This window comes from Penicillium brevicompactum (genome assembly GCF_028827555.1).
Source record: "Penicillium brevicompactum strain IBT 35665 chromosome Unknown utg000002l_segment0_segment0, whole genome shotgun sequence".
In the NCBI taxonomy this organism is placed as follows: domain Eukaryota; kingdom Fungi; phylum Ascomycota; class Eurotiomycetes; order Eurotiales; family Aspergillaceae; genus Penicillium; species Penicillium brevicompactum.
The window spans coordinates 626,327-642,538 of record NW_026623205.1 but is presented as its reverse complement, the minus strand read 5'-3'; the positions used below and the strand labels follow the sequence as shown (position 1 = coordinate 642,538).

The 16,212-nt window shown below is 52.2% G+C and overlaps 4 protein-coding genes across 4 annotated transcripts; all 4 read right to left on the bottom strand.

The window, feature by feature from the left end:
• Window positions 1-259: 259 nt before the first annotated feature.
• Window positions 260-3,122, bottom strand: N7506_003030 (putative transcription factor (Snd1/p100); the record flags this gene model as incomplete). Its single annotated transcript, XM_056952325.1, has 2 exons — window positions 260-2,788; window positions 2,985-3,122. 2 exons carry the CDS (start codon window positions 3,120-3,122, stop codon window positions 260-262), a joined length of 2,667 nt encoding a protein of 888 aa, XP_056814017.1.
• A 482-nt stretch (window positions 3,123-3,604) lies between these two features.
• sod1 (superoxide dismutase SOD1) lies at window positions 3,605-4,575 on the bottom strand (the record flags this gene model as incomplete). The annotated part of the gene is made up of 5 exons (XM_056952324.1): window positions 3,605-3,627; window positions 3,686-3,782; window positions 3,849-4,000; window positions 4,065-4,244; window positions 4,563-4,575. The coding sequence occupies 5 exons, from the start codon at window positions 4,573-4,575 to the stop codon at window positions 3,605-3,607; spliced, it is 465 nt and encodes a 154-aa protein (XP_056814016.1).
• A 1,030-nt stretch (window positions 4,576-5,605) lies between these two features.
• On the bottom strand, window positions 5,606-6,761 carry N7506_003028 (sedoheptulose-7-phosphate:D-glyceraldehyde-3-phosphate transaldolase TAL1; the record flags this gene model as incomplete). The annotated part of the gene is given in 4 exon segments (XM_056952323.1): window positions 5,606-5,956; window positions 5,967-6,227; window positions 6,290-6,573; window positions 6,704-6,761. 4 exon segments carry the CDS (start codon window positions 6,759-6,761, stop codon window positions 5,606-5,608), a joined length of 954 nt encoding a protein of 317 aa, XP_056814015.1.
• Window positions 6,762-7,434: 673 nt separating this feature from the next.
• On the bottom strand, window positions 7,435-15,245 carry N7506_003027 (Beige/BEACH domain protein; the record flags this gene model as incomplete). Its single annotated transcript, XM_056952322.1, has 6 exons — window positions 7,435-7,464; window positions 7,520-7,897; window positions 7,953-11,776; window positions 11,830-12,280; window positions 12,331-12,692; window positions 12,758-15,245. The coding sequence occupies 6 exons, from the start codon at window positions 15,243-15,245 to the stop codon at window positions 7,435-7,437; spliced, it is 7,533 nt and encodes a 2,510-aa protein (XP_056814014.1).
• Between the last annotated feature and the right edge of the window lie 967 nt (window positions 15,246-16,212).

The window sequence follows — 16,212 nt, the reverse complement described above, 5'->3', positions numbered from 1 at the left end:
CCCTAAGAACGGACCAGGTGAAACTAGCTCTAGAGCTATAGAGAACTTTGAAACTATTCAAGAGAACTACATTATCCTCTCTCTCTCTACATGACAATTCAACAAGATAACAAAGCAAAACATTCAATACATTTCCGGCTTAAAGTGGCACGGATGCTAATTTGGAAGGACAAACCCCAAGACCAATATCTGTACAGATCGCCCTAGATCACGTAGATCACAAACAAAAGATCCAAAAAAAAAAAGAAAATACAAGTATTTAGTCCTCGGTGAGATCACCGTATTCCCAAATACCACGACGCTCAGCCTTAGCCTCATCCTCCAGCGTGCGGAGGTTAGACAAGGTGTCGACGGAGGCGCGTTCCCAGTTCTTCAGCTTGCGCGGCACCATAGCCAAGCCCTCGCTGATGACATCGGCGTTAATGCTGTTATCCAAGTTCTTGGAGACGGAGGGATCCAGCAGAGTGACGTGGAGGGTGCCATCAGAGTCGACGTGGTCGACGTTAGCGACGAGCTGGCGGTCGAAGGTCTGGTCGCCAATGAAGCCAATGGCGTCCTCAAGGTAGTCCTCGGAAGTGGGGAACTGCATGAGGGAGAGAACGGCGTCAACGGCCTGGGGACGCAGAGTCTGGGAGGAGAACTGAGGCTGAGTGAGAGGGCGGAGCTTGGACCAGGGGATGGACTCGGAGTTGCCGAAGTCAATGTAGACGACTTCGGCGGTCTCCTTCTCGCGGTCGTTGCGGCGGACCTTGGCGCGGTACCAGTTGCTGTCTTCGGAGAACTGGGCGGCGACCCAGTCGCCGGCCTTGGGGGCACCGGAGAGAGGGGTGTCGTTGGCCTTGTTGAGGTGGAAAGAACGGAAGGCACTCATCAGCTCGGTGAGAGCACTGGTGCCAGTGCCGATCTGCTGCAGCTTGAGCTTGGCAGAGGTAGGGTCCACGTAGGTGACCATGACGTCGCGGTAGTCCTTGCGGCGCTGTGTGGGAGCGGCATCGCTCTCGGTGCCGGTGCCGTTGCCATTGGCGTTGGCAGCCTCGGCTTCTTCGGCCTCAGCAGCCTCCTTGGCGGGGTCGTAGTCGTGCCAGAGACCCTTGCGGGCATCCTTGGCCTGCTGTTCCGCGGCATAGTACTCGGTGGCATGACCGGACTGCTCGGCGGAGTATGCGTGGACTGTGGCCAGACCCTCCTCGAGAAGAACCTTGGTGAAGTTCTCCTTGTTGATATAAAGACTTCCAATGAAACCACCGACCTTGTCGATGGTCTCGACGTCAATCTCGACGTCACGCTGCAAGCAGCGGCGGTTGGCCAGATCATGGGCTTCCTGGCCGAAGGGCTCACCGGCGTCGCTGGGTCCGCGTGCCGAGCGAGGAGCACGGATACCGGAAAGAACAAGCGTGAGCTTGGCGTTGTCACGGGGGACGAGAATGGTGAAACGAGAGCCAGACTTGACAAAGTCGACAACGGCCGGCACGCGCTTCTGGCGCTGCAGCATACCGAGTTCAAGCTTGGCCTTTTGAACGGTCTCGGAGTAGTCTACCACCTGCTTGGCCTTGGGGGGCTTGGGAGACCACATTCCACGGCCTTCCTTTTGGGCATCGGCCTCGGCGGCGAGCAGGGCATCGTAGTCAGGGGATCGGTCGGCATCATCCATGCGGTGGCGGATCACGGACGAGTATCCAGCCTGCACGAGGGCAACGGCCACATTGGTGTTGCCTTGGACAACGGTAGCAACCTCACGCTCCTCGTAGCCCTCGTTAGCGGGCTTCTTGCCGTTCACGGTGACCATGACATGCTTGGCGATGACGCGCTTGCGAAGGTACTCCTTAGCCTCCGCAGCGAAGGGAGCCTGCTTGGGGTCCGAAGGCTTAGGTTGGCGGATGCTGGCAAGGCTGATCTTCTTCTCTTGACCGGCCTTGTTCCGGATGAATAGAGTATCGGCGTTTTGAACACGAGAGACAACGTAGTCAACAGCAGCGGCGCCCGCAGTCGTGGCTCCACTGTGGTTCACCCACAATCCCTTGCGGTCTGCCTTGGCAGAGAGTTCGGCCCGGCGAAGGAGAGCCATGTCGGGGCCCAGGAGAGTAGAGTGGTGATCCTGGCAACGAGCCAAACCAGCCTCCAGGAGGAAGCGAGAGATATTTCCATTGGGGTGCAAGAGAGTGGCCACCATCTGACCCTGCGGGGTCACACCGACCAGAGACACCTTCACCTTGCGCTGCAAAAGTCGTTCCTCGACAAACTGCTGTGCCTCATCGCCGAACGGCTCCGCAGCCGTCTCCTTGCCCTCAGCCGTGCGCTTCGCAGAAGGTGCGCGGACACCAGCAATCGCAATGACGGTCTGCACATGCTCCTTAGGCTGAAGCAGCAAGCGCAGAACAATACGATCACCGTTCAGAACCTTCTCAATAATACCCTCCAACTGCTTGCCCTGGTTTTGGCGGACCAATTCCCGAGCACCGGTCAGCTCGTAGCTGTTTTCAATCTGACCATCGTCACCGCTGGCCCAGACTCCCTTTCCTTCCTCTTGGGCGAGAGATTCGAGTGCACGCAGGCGGGCCAGGAGCCCAGCAGTCTCCTCCGATTCATCCCCGCGCTTTCCTGCCTCTTCACGCACGCGAGTCCAGCCTTCCTGGACACTGAGATCGGGCAACGAAGCATCAAATCCAGGGAGCTTGATAATACCGTAGTCGCGCTTGGCACCGGTAGGGATGGTGTAGATGACATGGAACTCGACAACCTTGCCGACAAGGAGCTCACGGAGGAATTCACGGGATTGGAAAGCGTACAACTATCAATGGCGGGTTAGGTTAGTTACGATTCTTGTTCTTTTCGCCCCCCAGCGAGTAGCCACGCTTTCAAGGCCACCCCCATAGAAAACAGCCAGCATGTAAACCGAAAGGCCAACTGTTGCCCAGTGCGGCAAACACATGGGTTCTGAGAGCGCCGCTTCTCAGGCAATTTCACAAATGCAAATTCACACATACCTCATCACCCTCCCTCCTTAACCTGGGAGCAGAGACATAGGCCAAACTCAAGATGCGCTCTTGTGACGGATTGGTGACATGCGACAGTACAACCGTGTCGCCGGACAGGACGGACTTGACCCGGGCTTCAAAAGGCATTTTGGATGCTTCTATCACCACAATGACAATTGAAGTTCAAACCAAAAGGGGGAACTGGAAAAAGGAGAAGTGAACAACTAAGAGATTACTCCGGACGCTAACTTAGGGGACAGGTGTTTAGACTTGTGGGGGAGCGGGCGGTCAGCCGATCGAAGCTTCCAAAAGGGCCGATGCTCATTTGAGAGCTCTCTTCGACTTCGTCGATCTACGGAGTATCCATCCACGGATATACATGTGTTTCTTCCACGGTTTGGCCTACAATTCGATATGAGGTCCATCAGCCCTGGAGACAAGCTACTATGATGGAGATTCTCTCCACCCATCCTCTACTTAGGCTACAGCCCACAACCTACAAGCCCACCTCGGCACAACAGATCCAAACACAAGTGTCAAAGAAGGCATTCATTCGTGTATCCTAACCCGAAAATGTCCTAAACTTTTCCATTGGGATATCAAGACCGTCAATTTCGTGAGGTACGCACTTAAGCGGCAAGACCAATGACACCTAGACACCAATTAGCATTCAACCACACCAAAGCACGTCAGCATCAACTCCAACTTACCGCAAGCGGGGCGAGTGCCAGCGTTACCAGTCTTCTTAGACTCGGGGTGACCACCCTTGCCAAGGTCATCGGTACCGGAGTGAACGACCAGAGTGCGCTAGAAATCAATTAGCAACTGACACGGGAGGCAGGATTGTCGAAACGGAATTGAGAGATCACTTACGCCGAGAACGGACTCGGAGCCAATCAGCTTGACCAAGCTGTCCTCCTTGGAGCCGACGGCGTTACCCTCAGCATCAGTCTTGAAGTTGCCAAGATCACCGACGTGACGGTCCTCATCGGAAGGAGCACCGTGGTTCTTGCCGAAGGGGTTGACTAGAGGTGATCAACACGCTGTTCTGATTTCATGCTTTGTGTGGGTGAATTTTCGGAGTCTTACAGTGGGGACCAGCGGAGGTGCAACCATTGGTGTTGTCACCGAACTGGTGAACGTGGAAGGCACGCTCAGCGTTGGCGTCGTTGCCGGAGATGTTCCAGCTGATAGTGGTGGGAGCGGACTCGGAAGCCTGCTCGAAGGTGACGGTACCGGCGACCTTGGCGTCACCACGGAGGACAGCAACTGCAGAGAAGATGGGTCATTACGTTGTTCCAGAAGGTTGAAGGTTTAAGGTTGATCAAGGTTGATGGAAGGGGACCCGTGAGCTCGGCTTCAGCAACCCCAGATCCAGCATATTCAGCAGATCCAGCAGAATCCAACAAATCAATCACCAGATCAGTGGAGAAGAGTATGCAGTCTGCACGCCGATAGGTCCGGAATTGAGAGAAGATCACAAGGTGCTCAAATGTGCTCATCGGCTCCAAGGTCCCCGAGCTCGGGAGGGGGAGCTTATTTTGACGAGCAGGGGTAGAGTATAGCTATCTCACTTCTCACACATACCAGCTTTGACCATTTTGATAGATTTGAATGATTCGAATTGAAGATTGGAATGAGATTGAGGGGAGGAAAGAGGAGAAGAGGGAGGAAGCTAATAAGCGGATGTTGACGTGACTGCTAACTGTATTCACTACTGTTCCACTGCTCGACGTGAAAGAAGTACTGGATACCTTTCCCTCCCATAATAAACAACCCACACTGGCTGGTACCGAGTACTTCGCACCACACCCTACCCCCACCTTCCCAAGCGGGCGAACCGGAACATTAGGCAATGACATAATGGAGCTAGTATTGATCGTCTGGTACCAATACGAGCTACCAGCGCCTTTATCGTTGCCTGATCTTGTACCAGTACAAAATCCAACCGTTCAATACCTAGGTACCCTCAACTCTTCGGAGTATGTATATCCGTAACGGCGTCTTGAATTTACTCCGAACGATATCCCAGACGCAGAATACAATTGTACTGTCGCACATGGGCTCTTACAAGGTACATTATCTGATCGCCGATCCTATAGGCAATTGAAATATGACCGGAGGCGTAACCTCGGGTAGTATGGCACTGGAAATCGGCATTCCAAAGCAGAGGGAGGTGCAGGTGCACACAGCATGGGAAAAACCCTGGACTGCGGGGTCTGTGAATAAGCCGGCCCGCCTGGCCCGGAGCTGACCAACGCTGATCCCCTCCTATCCTCATACTGTTAGTAAGGCGTTGTTACTGTTGACTGTTGGCTTTTTATCTCTTTCCAGGTTCTGACAGGGACCGGAGACCCTGAGGAAATTGTCCGATGTACTCCGTGTCTGTGTTAGATTTGTATGGGGTCGTACTCTGTACATGGTAGACATCCATGGATATTGGTCCTATGAAACCCAGAAAGAATTGCTTATCCATAGATTCAATTTATAAGATAGATTTTACAAGATAGAACCAATCAAAAAGAATAAGAGTGTGCAGAACAAGTTCATCAATTCGTATCTACCGATTCCAATTTTAGGGGGGATCGCCAATTTACCAAAAAATTAAAAACACATAATTACCGTCCAATCTAAGCCTGGATCTTCTGAGCAAGGAGCTGCTTGAGGGTAACGGCATCAGCAGCGAACTTGGAGATACCCTCACGGAGCTTCTCAACACCCATAGCCTCCTCGTTGAAGTCGAAACGGAAGTCAGCCTCGTTGTTAAGGTACTCGCGCTTCTTGATCTCGAGGTTGGTAGCGTTGGCAGCGTTGAGCTTCTGGGGCACAGCCTCGGTGGAGTTGTACAGGTCCTCGAGGAGGTTGGGGGAGATGGTCAGGTAGTCGCAACCAGCGAGCTCGGTGATCTCGCCGACGTTACGGAAGGAGGCACCCATGACGATGGTCTTGTAGCCGAACTTCTTGTAGTAGTTGTAGATGTCCTGGACGGACTGGACACCGGGGTCCTCCTGGGGGGGTGTAGTCGCGCTTGTGGGCGGCCTTGAACCAGTCGAGGATACGGCCGACGAAGGGGGAGATCAGGTAGGCGCCGGCCTCGGCGGCGGCGATGGCCTGGACCAGGGAGAACATCAGGGTCAGGTTGCAGTTGATGTCGTACTTGGACTGGAGGATGTGGGCGGCCTTGATGCCCTCGTAGGTGGAGGCGATCTTGATCAGGACGCGGTCCTTGGAGATACCGTTCTGCTTGTAGAGCTGGATGCGGAGTTAGTTTGATCGATTCGGAGGGGTCTCGTTTGACCAGGATGCAAACTTACCTCGATGATCTCAAGGGCCTTCTTGACGGAACCCTCGGTGTCGAAGGACAGCTTGGCGTCGACCTCGGTGGAGACCTTGCCGGGGATAATGTTGAGGATCTCCTTTCCGAACTGGACGAGGAGACGGTCGAGGGTGGCCTCAACCTGCTCGTCGAGGGTCTTGCCGTTCTGCTTACCGTAGGCAACGGCAGTGTCGATGAGAGCAGCGTACTCGGGCTTCTTGGAAGCGGCGAGAATCAGGGAGGGGTTGGTGGTGGCATCCTGGGGCTTGTACTTGCCAATGGCTGTTTTAATTAGTATCACTGCTTCAGTATGAAAAGGGGGGTTTTATTGTAAAACATACTGGCGAAGTCACCTAAACGTGCACGGTTAGCTCAAATTCCCAGAGGAGTGATGTAATAATTCCAAGCTTACCAGAGTCGCAGACGACGACGGTGCCAGTGGCCTTGAGCTGTTCGAGAGAGGAAGACATTGTGTATGAGATTGGGAGATTGTTAAGGATGAAGAAGAAAGATGGAGGAAGTGGCGGCAAGCGCAGTATTTAGAAGCTCGCCGAAGGAGGGGTGGTGTCATGACCCAGAACCAGATCAATTGCCGGGTACTTCAGTTTAGTATGGTGGCCACATACTTAACGGAAGTATCTTTCCCGTGCCCCGAATTCAAGGTGGGATGGTGGGGCAAATGACGCGCTTGCATGAACGCAGTTGTTTCTTTTTCGTCTGTGAGGTACCATTTGCTGATCGATATTGGAGATTCTCTATGCCAATGGTATGCCAATGGCTCTGATTCTATCCTGATTCCTTCCCTCCACTCGCAATACACACTTCAATTCTCAATATGACTTCATGTTCAATCATCCTATACAAACCAAATGCCGGCGCAGAGTGCTCCGACTCCCCCAACCGGAGGATGGTCGACCGGCCAACGGCCCACTACTGCAGCGGCTATATGCTCACCGGGACTCGGATAAATGCCGCAGAGATTCTCATGATACTCCGTACAAGTGTACCTATTTCCGATGTGATTTCGCTATGCTTAGTGAGGCAATTGCCCAAACAGGTAATGACAACCGCCACTGTCTAGACTTTTCGCTTCTCAAAATGAAAAGATTGACGTGATTAAAAAAACAAAAAAAAGAGAACAGTTCATCGACGTTGGATGCAGTTCCACTCATACTGTGGTGGTGTTAGTGTCGACAATAGAAAGGGAGATATACATTGGGCAACTCACCACTCGGCCCGCCTCATCCCCCGTATAAACCACGTGGGGAAGGGCCAGCATACAGCTAATGCCCGCACTAATGTTAGCGCCGGTGTCACGATTACTGTCCGTATGATGTAACTGTCGGATCAATTCCAGCTCGAATCGACCGCCCCGAATATTCTTGCTCCACACATTGACGACACCACGAGTGTGACCAGTTAAGACCAGTTCGCGTTCGAGCCATTCGTTCTGGACTCCTTCGTAGAAAACACAGGACAAGACACGATCATCACTGGACTCGGAAACCGGCTGATCGACGAGAACAACTCCATTGAGAGTGTAGAGAGACAAGCGATTGCCCCGGCAGACCATGATGTCTCCAGAGATGTCGTTAATGCGAGCACACTAGAATGTTGTCAGTAAAGTAGTCTAGCTAGTCCAAGGTTAAGATAGTACTTACATCCACCGCACCTTCAGCGGGAAGAGCCCGCACGAAGGAACGTCGGTTGAGATCCCACAGCATGATCTGACCGTCGCTGGAGGCAGATAACATGGCACTGAAGGAACGAGACACTGCAAGCACCGACACGGGCGACCGGTGACCAAAGAGAGAGCCGATGGGTTGCAAATCAACCGACTTGGTAGTCGCAGTCACAGTCCACAGGGAGATGGTACAGTCAGTGCCACAGGTAACAAGGGTGCGAGAGTCCGCAAAGGTGGCAGAAGATAGCTGGCCAACGTGAAGGTGTTCAAAGTGACCCAAAAGCTTGCGAGTATCGGCAGTGTAAAAGCGAACACTGCCATCGAAGAATCCCCATTCCATGTAGTATTCATAGGTGGGTGGGACATTGAGCCTGAGGGCTGCAGTGCACAACAGACGATCTTGTTTCATGGACAGTGTAGCCACACGCTCCTCAATATTTAGTAGAGACAAGGGCATTTGTGTCAGTGATTCAGCGAGGGTGTCAAGCCGGGGCACGCGATGCTTTTGATCTTCCCTAGGGGCGTGAGTCCGTTGGAATATCTGATGAGGAGTTTGTCCGAAGTTGTGAATGATACCAATGGTGGCCAACCGTTCCATTGGGTCATCGATAGCGTCCAAGTCTTTAGCGCCCTTGTAAGACAAATGGTGGAAAACGTTGACAGACTCAACCGCTGCATCACCCTTTTGTTTGCTACCGAAAACCAGATCGATCCAGTGGTGCAGGTTCTCAGATACGTAAGGGCTCTCGAGTGCCTCGCGGTGCTTGGCGATGAAGATCTTGGGGTCTCCTTTGGCCCACGGAGGTAGCTCAACCGAGTCGATGGCCGTGGTCATATTTTGAAGAAGACCAAAGTCGTACTTGTTGGAGTTCGTTAAGAACTCTGGGAGGTAGAAGAACTCAGGGATCAACTCTCGAACGTCCGTCATGCTTCCCTTGGACGCCGATTCCCATGCCTTGCGGATGGAATAGAAGAGACGATCGGCATGGTCAAAGGATCCGCCTTGGAGAAGGAGGTAGGACTTGACAAACGGTTGCAGGCGGATCAGATAAGAGCATACAATCATGGCAGAGGAGTAGTGAGTTCCGTAGTGGAAAGGCGGCGAATTATCATCGCCCATCTCGGCGAAAGCATTGTAACGCTCCCGGAATCCCGCTTCTCGCTCCAGGGTCTGACATCCCATGGGTTTCGACAAGTCTCGGAACGTAGCTGGGTTGGTGAGGTCGAGCTCTTCACTAGTGTAGTCTGCCAGAACCCATGGGAACACCGGGTATTGAGTCAAGTCATTGAATGTGCGTCCAGCAAAGGTGTTGATCAGCATGAGATAGTGGAAGTTCGAAATTTCACCCTTGACCCATTTCCGCGTTGCTGGGTTTGAGGGCAAATGACCAAAGACACTAGCAAATTTAGAACCCAGGGACTGCGGCGCATCATCCTGGCTGCGAAGAGTTTCAAACCGCCAGATATCCTCTGGGCGCGAGTGTCCAGTACTTCCAGTGACCTGCGGTGCCCTGACACCCAGCTGGTTGCACAAATCGTCTCTTGCTCGAGTTGACATCAAAGTCAACAAGTAGCTCGTGCCATCCGTGAAGAATATTTCCAGCGCAACATCGCGGAACAAAAAGCGGCGCTTAGAGACGCTGACCAGATCGGACCATTTCCAGCTTCTAGTCTCGTGTTCTTGCGAGCGTCGATCGTTGGACTCCCGACCTGCGATCATGCGCACGTAGGGATCTCGCTCCTCGTTGGGGGCTTGCCAGACATTCACAATTTCACCATCTGCTCTCTGGAAGAAATTGTCAAGTATGTAGATGCAGTCTTTGCCGAGGATCAAAATGCCTTCTACTGCCTCTAAGCCAATGATTCGAGACAAATTGCAGACGCTTTGTACTTGATCGCCACGCTGGAGAGATCGCATCACCTTGCGATTCCTGTCTTCATAATCTTCCAGCTCGATCTTGGGATCATCGATCAACTCAAAGTTATCCTCTATGAGACTGCGATTGTCGGTGTCACCATTCGGCGAAACACCCTCCACATTCTCGGATTCCGAATTGAGAGGATGGGGAGTTGATAAGCCCTCACCCTCCGAAAGCGCACGTACTCGGGTATCCAATTTTATTGCAGGAGGTTCCGATGCTTTGCGCTTAGGTTGGTAGTCTTGTCGGTCTCCAGATTCATCCGGAACAAGACGCAATCGCATGCGACTACGACCCTCGGTTTGGTCGAGCCACCATCTCCTCTCTTTGTCTTCAGACAAAAGGCCACCCGGTCGTCGCAAGTCAAGTAACAGGTCCGAGAAGGCCGACCACATGAAAGTTGAGCTATCATGCAGATCTTGTAGGAATCTCTGAGACTTCAAGAACTCGGATGCTGCAATGTTTGAAATCCAATGGGGTAGAGTGGCGTCATGCTTTCGGGTCATGTCTTCGTCGAATTTCTCAATTTGAGCCCATTGCTTGAGTTTATCTTTGCGCTTTGAGACTCGAGATTTGACGGATTCTTCGCAGCTGACATTTTCCTCGTGAACGAAATTATCCCATGAGCGAGAAAAGGAACCAAAGAACAAAGCATCAAGGTCTTCACGCTGTTCATCGATCCATATCAAGAAAGCTTCATCCTCCATTCCTGAGAGTGCGTCAAAGCCGTCTGCAAGTCGACGCTGGAGGGTAACGGAACCGTGCCCGAGAAGAGCTGTTATCTCATCCGGCGCCTGCACCAGAATGACTCTCCATAAGCGGGCAGCAGCGGAGCGAACTTCTCCATCTGTGCTGATCAGCTTAGTGTACAGTAGATAGCAAAGAAGATGGAGATGCTTTGACTGAGTTTCGGCTGCCGCAAGGACAACCACTTGCCAATAGTTTAACCGATTAAGCAGGGGGACTGTTGCAGAGTCATCTGCCTCGGATAGCTGGAGTAGGACCGTCTTATACAGCGTTGAGCGAATAGTCGTTACTGCCGGTCCACACAGACGAATGCTTTTCAGCTGGGAGATGTCAGGGCGCTGAAGATACTCCAGCAGAGTGCCTGTGAATTCCATAGTGGACTGCCCTCCATTTATGAACCACCCCTCATAGACGGCCTCCGTCAGATGTATGGCGAGGCGTCCCAGATTGGTCAATACACGAGGCTCGTGCAAGAGACCTGGTCGGACAAGAGGCAGGTCTTGTAGCGTTGAAAGTAAGTAGCCGAACACCCAAGAGTTGAAATACGCTTGGTGTTCTAGGAATCCAGGCGGCGTCTTGAGGTAGAGGCCAAGCCCTGTGAAGTCCTTGCGCTCCAAAAGCTGATCTTGGAAGATATCAAGAATTAGCTCCAACAAAGCTTTGACAAGAGGGTGATCCGTGACAGCTTTGCTTGCGGTGAATGTGGGATTCGTGAATCGTCGGATGCGTGCAGAAGACTGTTGGGGCTTTGATTTATCGGAAGAAATCAAGATAAAGGAAGACCCTCGGCGCAAAGAGCTAGTGCTATCATGAAGAACTTCCGGGCAATCAACCGTTGTTGTTTGCACAGCCGCAGGGTTGCCTGTCGCAGGAGTTCCTGTCGTGCTCGAGCGCGGGCGCAGAACCAAGTTGCTGTCATCGAAGCTAAGCCCACTGTGTCGGAAGTTCAATTCGGTGTTGGGGCTGACGGTATCTGCACCCACGACGACGGGATAAAGCACGGCAAGGATTTCTTGCACGTAAGTAGAGTGTGCAGTGAACTCTTGGAACACCGGAGACTTGCGACGTATTTGTGCGAGAAATTGAACGATTGAAGTGAGAAGCGTAAAGCCATGAATGCGTTGGTCCGAAGCATCTACCAAAGTTAGTTGGATGTTACGTAGGGGTGTTCATGGTAACAGATCATACCGGAAAGCTTCAGTGAGTCCATACGAGGCTTTTCACAGGTGGAAGCTTGTTCTTGAAGCGAAAGATGGCTGTCGCCATCTGTCTGGGTCGACATGATTATGTTGCGTGCTCCGCTTTTCAACATATTCGTGATGACAGGCAGCATATCAGGGAAGACAACCTTCGCATCGCCTTTCTCCAGGAAAATGTGAATCAATGCAGCCGAATCCAAGGGTTTGGTGAGATCGAGCGAGGCGTGATCCACGCCAAAAAGAATACCGAAACAGATCGGCCACAGAGCCGGGATGTTCCACCATCTCTTAAGATGATGCTCTAGGAGAATATATCCACCGCTCTTCTCTGCAAATTTCTTGCTGTATCCACTGCCATGGACGACAACTAAGCGTGCTAGTATCTTTGTCGCAAGCAGCGCAATCTCCGGCTCATCTTCGCACATGAGGTAAAGAAGCCACTACGAATAGAATTAGCAGTGGTTTCATCAAGGAAATCGGTCCAACTCACCTTGCTGGTCACGGCTTTGGCAAACTTCCGCAGGGGGACAGAGTCATGTGGATTACACAACACTGAGCAGTACAGCCGCAACATCTCAATGCCCAGGGTGACACTGGAAATGTATTTGCTTTCTGATTTCGCCGACGAGGGTCGCGACGAAGGCGACAAGTATCGGAAACTCTTCTTTTTCTGCAGGCTGGTCGGGGCTTTTGGTTTGTGAAGGACATATGTAATTGATAGTGCCAGAGAGCGCAACAAATCGGGAGACGGACTGCTCTCCATCAACGACCGGAATGCTGACAGGCAAGGTTGGAGAGATTCTTTGGTTATTTCTCCACTCTTCAAAGTTTCCAACAACTTTTTGTTCACGCCTAGTACAGTCAGTTTCGTCAATCAAGCAACAAAGAATTGCGTGGGAACACGCGGAAAGACTTACGCATGCGGCCCAGCCGCCTGGCGTTAAAACGGCGGAAATTGCTATCAGAAGAGAAAGTGCAGAACTGTGAGTAGTACAACTCGAGGACCTGTGATTCACTGAGTCGCCAGACATCCATATCGACTAGCAAAACACGGTAGGCGAGCGGATTGGTGATGATGGAGCGATTGGGACGTTCGAAATCGTAGCCAACAAATGCAAGAGTCAAACGCAGCAGATCGAGGGTCAGAGCAAACAGCTCTTTGGGATCGGAGCTGACAGCAGGAATTTTGCTCGGCGCAGCGGAATTGCCAATGTGGAAACCAAGCTTCTCCCTCAGCAGGGCCGCGAGAATACCATATCCGTTTTCTCTTTCCATTGCCTCACTGTTTCTCCAATTATCCTGCACAGATTCGTAGAGAGCGCTGACAGCCATCCGGGTGCTTTCAACGGTGCTTGCCGCCTTGACCAAGCTCAAATGTACCGCAGCACACCCGCCGATGCACCAACTGGCGTCATCTAATGCTCTGGGAACAGCCACGACAGGATCGCCTGTCAAGATGCCGACTCCTTGGGGCTGAGTGAGGCCGTCATTGATTGCTGGGGTGCCACCATTCACCGCGACAGCATTCCCGCCTGCCTTCGTCAACTGCTGCAAGCTTTTGGCTGCTTGTCGCGAAAGGCATTTGATCAACTGCGACTCATCAATGTTGTTACTGTCGTCATCATCGAGAACGGCAACGGGCGATACATTGATCAGGATAGAGCTCTCTCGGACCAAAGTGCTGGCTCTTCTCCGAATGGCAGTGACAATGTCGGAGGCCTCTTCCTTGCCTGGATGGAGGTGTTCGTTCCGTAGATTGAGGGTTGCAGATGCCTTGTATGTTTGGAAGGAGCCTAAACAATCTTGGAAATTTCCATAATATCGAGGCCCAAGGTTGTAGAATACGGCTACCATGTCATCACTGTAAGCCTCGTCGAAGAGCATTCCATTGACGAGTGACCATCGAGAAGTAGAAACCCCTTTCCCAAGACGCATTGCCAGGTCCTGGGGCGTTCCAAAGAATGCCTGGATCCGAGGAGGTTTGCTGGGGTGATGGCTAGTAGGAACTGAAGGGTATTCGATCTTAAGCTGTTCGACGAATTCGCCATCTATGAACAAAGATGCCCGAGACGAAGACATGGGCCTCGGTCTTTTGTGAACAATACATATGTGATACCAACGATTTGGCTCGAATTTAGCGGCCTTGAATCGAACACTGGGCCGAGCACCTCGAATCGAAGTTTGGAGGATGAAGTGTCGCGTATCCCTTTCCAGGTATGCAAGAATAAAACAAGTCTGGCTCGCATCAAATGCACCAAAAATAGTAGTATGCGTATTGGGATCAAATTCGTCAAATCGAGCCCAGGCTGCCAAAGTATAACCCGAGGACACGATGGGAGGGAATGGCCGGCCAAGGGTTGCAAACTCGACCGAGCAGAATCCATGTCTGGACATATCGAACTGTATTGATGGAGGCTCCTTGGAAGATTTGAGAGCAGACAGCAGAACCTTTAACACCTGTGGATTTTCATGTGCGCCACGATACAGCGCAACAGCATCTTCCAAGCTACTCATACCCTGCACGCTGAGAGATTGGGCGAGAGTTTGGTAAATTGTCTTCTCGCTCTCGGAGCGCACGCCATCAAACAAGAGTGGAAGGATAGAGGTGAGCATCTCGGTAGCATGTAATGCTACAACGTTCCTCCGAGACTGTGAAGCCAACTGGCACAGACAAGCTGGTAGGGCCAGCCTTAGGACGGTATACCCGGCTGAAAAAGACGAGTGCATCAACCACACCCGAAGAAATGGGCCGAGTAGTTCTGGTACCTCCACCGTTTCGGCTGAGCCAATGCAGCGATCCACGGCATCTTGCACGTCTTTTGATGATGCGGAGTCTTTATCATCCGCGAATTTTGTACCGACTGTGACGAAAATCCCCGCCACTGTCTCCTGGCATAGGGCTGCGGCAAATATTGCGCCGTAAAGATGTTGTGCGTCGCTCTCAATCGTGTCTATCTTCTTGACCAACGAAGTCAGAGTCCGCTCCAGTGCAGCAATACCTCCTCCGGCGATCTTGCGGGCAAAGTATCGCTTGTTGCCAAAATGATCCTTCAAGCCTTCTGCCAGAACACCCAGCACATCTTTAAATATGCTCAACAGACCCTTCCGGTCTTCCTTGGATAGCTCGGGGTGATAGAGCTCGGCAATTCGGTCTGCAAACGAGAGCAATGTCTGAAAGCCCTGCAGATAACGGAATGCATCTTTGGCGGTGCGAGGCCGTGCATCATCAATAAAGGTATGGCGGAGGCGGAGAAGAGGCTCGGTAGTGGATAGAACCTGGGGAAGAGTAATCGCGGCGCCCGCGCCGAGGTTCTTCAGCTGGTCAATGGTGGGAGCTAGCTCTTCGGCCAATCGTTCGGTCGATCCCGAGGGGGAGGGAGGGTGGAGGGGAGCCGGCGGAGCCATAGCCAAATCTTAACCAGATCTCCGTATGACCATTAATGAAGTTCCGATGCGGTCTGCATATGTGACCAAGTTAGCGCCAAGGGGAAGGCGGTTAGGAGGATTTCCAAGGCAGCTTTCGTCATCGGACGCCCATGTCAAATGTTCAGCCACTTCTGTAATTGGCAGCCTCACGCCCCGAGAGGGGAAGGGCCGGAGCCTAGATGACTAAGATGGGCTGGGCGGGTATCGCCGTACGGTAATTTACGGAGCTTTCCTTCTCGCAGCTGACAGCTTTTGACGTGATAACCGCCATAAATGCGATAAATGCACCGAGAACAGCTGGGATAGTCGGCTCGGCATGTGAAGAACAGAATGTTGAGGCAATTGACATGTTCCATTCATACTACGACACTGATATATCATGTTCAGACGGCTGAAATGCCCAAACTGATTTTGTAATTACTGAAACCGCCCATGTACTTATGCTTAGTGAGGTGTCTGTAACATGGCCATAGCTTCAATAGTCCCCCAATGCAAGGGGATCCTCAAAGGACCTTGGACTCTCTCATAGGTGAATGCCACGATATTTATATATCATGATCCTCCAGTCGTGGCTTGCATAGCGGTAACGGTGTGTATAACGCTGATAGGCGGATCTGGAAGCTGATAAGCGCGATAAAGGCAGTGAGCAATGCAGTGTGGAGAAGCTGGAGACCAGTCACTGTGCCATTATCCTATGAGGTGACTTTCTCCGCAGATTAGGTGGCAGTGTACCCAATAATGGCGAGCCATGGAAGATCAAGGGAGGCGGTCTTAGAATTGAGTCACCCGGTCATAAGCACGCGACTTCGGAGGGCGAATTGCCTTGGAAAGCCTGAATGGGCCGTGCGAGGGGGGTGAAACTGCCAGGTACCCGGGGGGTGCACCTTGCCTCAGGGCGTGTTGTACTTCACAGCCGAAAAACTGTAGAAAGTCAGAAAACAAAAAC